This window comes from Colobus angolensis, unplaced genomic scaffold, assembly GCF_000951035.1.
Source record: "Colobus angolensis palliatus isolate OR3802 unplaced genomic scaffold, Cang.pa_1.0 Scaffold21, whole genome shotgun sequence".
In the NCBI taxonomy this organism is placed as follows: domain Eukaryota; kingdom Metazoa; phylum Chordata; class Mammalia; order Primates; family Cercopithecidae; genus Colobus; species Colobus angolensis.
Window position 1 is genome coordinate 4763097 of NW_012115266.1, and position 5174 is coordinate 4768270.

At 51.3% G+C, this 5174-nt stretch overlaps 1 protein-coding gene across 2 annotated transcripts in view; it reads right to left on the minus strand.

Annotated features, from left to right (window-relative positions):
- DPF2 (D4, zinc and double PHD fingers family 2) overlaps positions 1–5174 on the minus strand; it is a 21976-nt gene that overhangs the window by 8134 nt on the left and 8668 nt on the right. The window contains exons 5-10 of one of the 2 annotated variants that reach the window (XM_011942515.1): positions 3154–3246; positions 2922–3000; positions 2370–2411; positions 863–1000; positions 609–737; positions 312–424 (exon numbers count right to left, since the gene is read on the minus strand). In XM_011942515.1, coding sequence (XP_011797905.1) covers positions 312–424; positions 609–737; positions 863–1000; positions 2370–2411; positions 2922–3000; positions 3154–3246 — 594 coding nt within the window. The remainder of the gene's footprint in view (positions 1–311; positions 425–608; positions 738–862; positions 1001–2369; positions 2412–2921; positions 3001–3153; positions 3247–5174) is intronic. The other variant, XM_011942516.1, reaches the window with a different exon arrangement.

The window sequence follows — 5174 nt, forward strand, 5'->3', positions numbered from 1 at the left end:
CATGGCACATTATACAAATCTCACATCCTTGCTTACTGTTGTTCCTGTAAGAACGTAAATCTCATGAGGCAGGGACCTTGTTTGTCTTTAGTACCTTTAGTGCCTAGAACAGTGTCTGGCATAAAATCAGCACTCAATATATATCTGGCAACAAATCAGAATTCTGACTGAGATGCTAGGGAGGGGCGTGTGGCATGTAGGAGGGATCTTGCTCCCTTTTTAAAAAAAGAAAGCTCACTTTAGAGGGAACTCTGCAAACAGCAGTAAAAGCCCAGAAGGAGCCATGCTGAGGAGGGGGCGGGGATACACACATCATTCTCAGAGGTGCCGCAGATGTTGCAACATTTGCACTCGATGCACTGCCAGCGGTATGTCTTCACTGCTGCCATCATTACGGGGGTAAACTGGAGGCAAGATGGATGCCCTGTAGTGGGGGAAGTGAGACAGACAGTTGGAAATGCAGGGGGAAGAGAGGAGCTCCTGCCTGTGGCTACATCTTCTCTTGGTTAGGAAAAGTGAGGTGGGCTGGTTATGACAGCACTAGAGGCCAGCAAGCCAAGAGCCCCTTGGGGACTGGGCACAGCAGCAGCCTTCACGGGAGGCAGTACCTGAGCGGCCACAGTCAGAACAGGACACCAGCTCCTCGGGTTGTCCCGTCTTCTTGTTAATCTTTGAGTCCCCCAGACAGAAGTCACAGTAGTTGTTGGGCAAGGCCAATCCATCAGGACCCTTTTTGGCTGCAGAGAGAAAGAGTTTTGATGACGCCCATGGGGTCCCTGAGCCACTCAACACCCATGCAAGGAGTGGTTTTCATAACCAGGCCAACTTCTGCTTGCCCACCACTTCTGACAGCTCAGCTTACATTTCTGCTCCTCAGACCTCTGGGAAACAGGAGTGGGTGGCTGGGAGTCTTCCTTGTCCTCGCCCTCCTCCTCAGCCAAGTGGGAGTGGGCATAGTGGTAACTGAGGCCTGGTCGGTTCTTGTAACGTTTTCCACAAACTGAGTGGGGAGAAGATTGCAGAGAAAGGTGTTAGGATACAAGAGTGCCACGTCCCCACCCCTGCAAGCTGTGGGGGCTCCACGTGAGGCAGAGGGCAACCATCCCTTCCCCTAGCAGCTCTATTCTGGGACAGGCCTTGAGTGATGGCCCCTTTCCCTCAGCCAGGAGCATCAAGCCCTGGGACTCTCTAGCTTCTGGGTCTCTTTTCCCTCCTGAACTCCAACCCCATGGCCACCACTCCTCTTCCATGTTGACTTCTGGGGGGCTTAGCCCTCACCCCATCACCAGTTAGTTGCTCTGGGATATAGTAACAGTCTGGGACGCTCCAGGTCAGGAAAGGGAAGGATATTCCTGTAAGTCTTCGGTGTGGCAGGAAGGGGGAAAAGCAGATAAAACTCCAAACATTTTTACCCCTCAGTAAATGTGGGAGGCTCATGCTACCCCACACAGACCATGGAGCCCACCTCCTCTGAATATGGGTAAACAAGCAGGGGTGGGTTTCTTGGGGATATCCTATCAATGAAGCCAGTTGGGCAGTTGTCCCCAAAGAAATTCAAACACACTCCCACGTAATTGCCCTGTCCAGGCCTGCCAATCAGCAAGGAAAGCAGATCCCCACGAGGCATTTTGTCATCTTGACAGGTAATACCAAGAAGGGCAAGGGGGCCAGCAGGAAAGGAATGGGGAGAGAGGATGGCAGGAGGTGGTGGGGCAGTGGGGAATATGAGCTGACCACCAGGTGCCTGATCTGGGGAGGGAGCGGAAGGGTCTGATTGTAATGGGCTGCTGATAATGCTTCAGAAGCCACCCCATGCACTGGGCTGAGCAGCTCTAGGAGTAGGTTTGTGGGAGACAAGCAGTGGTAAAGGCAGCCTCCAGGACTTTGAGGAGTAGAGCACAGCAGAAGTTCCACTGCTCCTACCCCCATGCCATTCCAGAGATTTTATTTTATTTTATTTTTATTTTTATTTTTTTTTGAGACGGAGTCTCGCTCTGTCTCCCGGGCTGGAGTGCAGTGGCCGGATCTCAGCTCACTGCAAGCTCCGCCTCCCGGGCTCACGCCATTCTCCTGCCTCAGCCTCCCGAGTAGCTGGGACTACAGGCGCCCGCCACCTCGCCCGGCTAGTTTTTTGTAGTTTTTAGTAGAGACGGGGTTTCACCGTGTTAGCCAGGATGGTCTTGATCTCCTGACCTCGTGATCCGCCCGTCTCGACCTCCCAAAGTGCTGGGATTACAGGCTTGAGCCACCGCGCCTGGCCTCCAGAGATTTTAAAGCTAGCATCCCAGGAAATGAGAAAGGCAGGAGGAACAAGGGAAGAGGGAAAAAGGGACAGGAAAACCACAAGTCTGAAAAGTTGAGAGAGCTACCTCTCTGGGGCGCTTTCGAGGTATGCTTTTGTTTGAAACTATCTGAAAGACAGAAAGAAAAGTCATGAGAAGAAGGCCTTGATACACTTGAGACAGGAGCAGCATCAGCAGGAAAGCGGAGCAAACGAGAGAGAAACCCCAGTGGCGATGGTGCTCCCAGGGTGGAGGGACAGAAGCGGGGCAAGGCAGAGAGAAAGAAAAAGAGAACAGACGTTGAAAAACTCAGTGTCAGACCCCTGGGGCCCTGGCTTAACTGAGGCCAGGAGACCTGCAGGCCGTCTATTGAGAGGCCAACCCTGCCTGCTGTGGCCGCCACAAGCAACCCCACCCCAGAGGATGGCAGAAATCTTTCCCAGAGCATGCAGGTCCCACCCGTCATATAGCAGGGACCCAGGCCTCCCAGGGGTCTCAGAGGGAAGCAGTCAGCAGGCAGGACAAGAACCCAGGTTTGTTTTAATACTCTGGGCAAAAACATAACCCTCCCTCCTCTCATAGCCTGAGCAGGAGCTGGGTCCAAGGCAAGGTCTACCCACCCACTTGTGAGGCACTCACTGTCACAGGCATACGGTTTATCCCGGTCCTCCAGGATGGAAGCATCCAGCTTCTTACGGGCACTGCCCACACCCTTACCCTGCCAAGAAGAGTAAAGAGACACCCTTATTGCAGTAGCTGGGCCTGAGGAGTTAGACTCTTTGGGAAGTGGCTGCTAATCTCACTTGAAATAAAATAAGGAATTCCCCAGGCCACCCTGTCCCAAGATGCAGGTAGCACGCTGGCCCCTCACCTTGGATTTCCCCTTTCCCCGACGCTTGGGAGTATCTTCTTCATAGTCTTCATCATCGAGGTCATCCAGGAAGTCATCTGGTTCTAGGATCCGCTGAGTGGACAGCAGGGTTAGCGTGGGTAGAAATATGTGCATCCAAAAGCTCCCCTATGATGAGACTGGCCAAGGCCACCCAGAACCTCCTCTGTTACCTGGTCCCACCCACAGGTGAATGAGCCTCATTTCTCACCAACGCCCTTCAAGCACCCTATAATCCTGCTCCTGCTCCCTTCCATACTTTGGGATTTCTTTCTCCTGTGCTTCACATTATTTCCACATTATTACCACGCCACATGGCCAAATCAAACAGCATGCTTCCCAAAGGTTGCCCTGATGCCACAAGCAGCCATGCCCTCTCCTGCCTCTGATTGGCCACCCTGGTAGTACATTATTGGTGGTTCTGTCCTGACACTCGCCTCCTACTTTAAATGAAAATGCTGTTGCTTATTTGTGTGACTTTGTGGGAAGTTTTTTCTTTTTTTGAGATGGAGTTTCACTCTTGTTGCCCAGGCTGGAGTGCAATGGCGCAATACTGGCTTACCACAACCTCCGTCTCCTGGGTTCAAGCGATCCTCCTGCCTCAGCCTCCCAAGTAGCTGGGATTACAGGCATGCGCCAGCATGCCCGGTTAATACTGTATTTTTAGTAGACATGGGGTTTCTCCATGTTGGTCAGGCTGGTCTCGAACTCCCAACCTCAGGGGATCCACTTACCTCGGCCTCTCAAAGTGCTGGGATTACAGGCATGAGCCACCATGGCCGGCCATGGGAAGTTTTTTTTTTTGTTTTTTTTTTTTGAGACAGAGTCTCCTTCTGTCACCCAGGCTGGAGTGCAGTGGTGCGATCTCGGCTCACTGCAAGCTCTACCTCCCGGGTTCACGCCTGAGTAGCTGGGACTGTAGGTGCCCGCCACCACGCCTCGCTAATTTTTTTGTATCTTAAGTAGAGATGGGGTTTCACCATGTTAGCCAGGATGGTCTTGATCTCCTGACCTCGTGAGCCGCCTGCCTTGGCCTCCCAAAGGGATTACAGGCATGAGCCACTGTGCCCAGCCCATGGGAAGTTTTTAAACTGCTTTGTTTCAGCCTGTCTGTGAAATGGGGAACACAGGACCTACCCCATAAGGTTGTACAGACTAAAAGAGAAAGGGCATGAAAAAGCACTTAGCCCAATGCTGGCATATTTATAGCTCTTTTATATATAGTCTTATCTTCTCTGTTGGCAGGGACCAAGTGTGTTTCACTGTGCAACCTCAGGGACCAAAAAACTTTGTGACACAAACTTCTGTGATAAAAGAGTAAGGTATTTAGGGATAAAAGTTTGCTTCCTTCCCTCCCCAGACAGGGTCTCCCTCTGTTACTCAGGCTGGAGTGCAGTGGCATGAGCAGAGCTACAGCCTCAATCTCCTGGGCTCAAGCAATCCTCCCACCTCAGCCTCCTGAGTAGCTGGAACTGCAGGTGTGTGCCACCGTGCCCAGCTAACTTTTTATTTTTATTTTTAGTAGAGACAAGGTCCTGCCTGCTATGTTGCCTAGACTGAAAAGTTTTTGATATATGCATCTTCCTCTCAAATGGTTTAGCAAACACAGATAAGGCAAATGTGGCAAAATGTGAAACTGATAAATCTAGGTAAAGAGTATATGGTATTTCTTTGTACTATTCTTGTACCTTCTGGTTTTAATTTTTTTTTTTGTTGCCCAGGCTGGAGTGCAGTGGCATGATCCCGGCTTACTGAAACCTCCAACTCCCAGGCTCAAGCGATTCTCCCACCTCAGCTTCCCTAGTAGCTGGGACAACAGACACACGCCGCTATGCCCGGGTAATTTTTTTTATTATTACTTTTTGTAGATACGGGGTCTCACTTCGTTGCCCAGGCTGGTCTCGAACTCTTGGGCTCAAGCAATCCTTCTGCCTTGGCCTCCCAAAGTGCTGGGATTATAGGCATGAGCCACTGCACCTGGCCTCTTTTAATTTTTTTTTTTT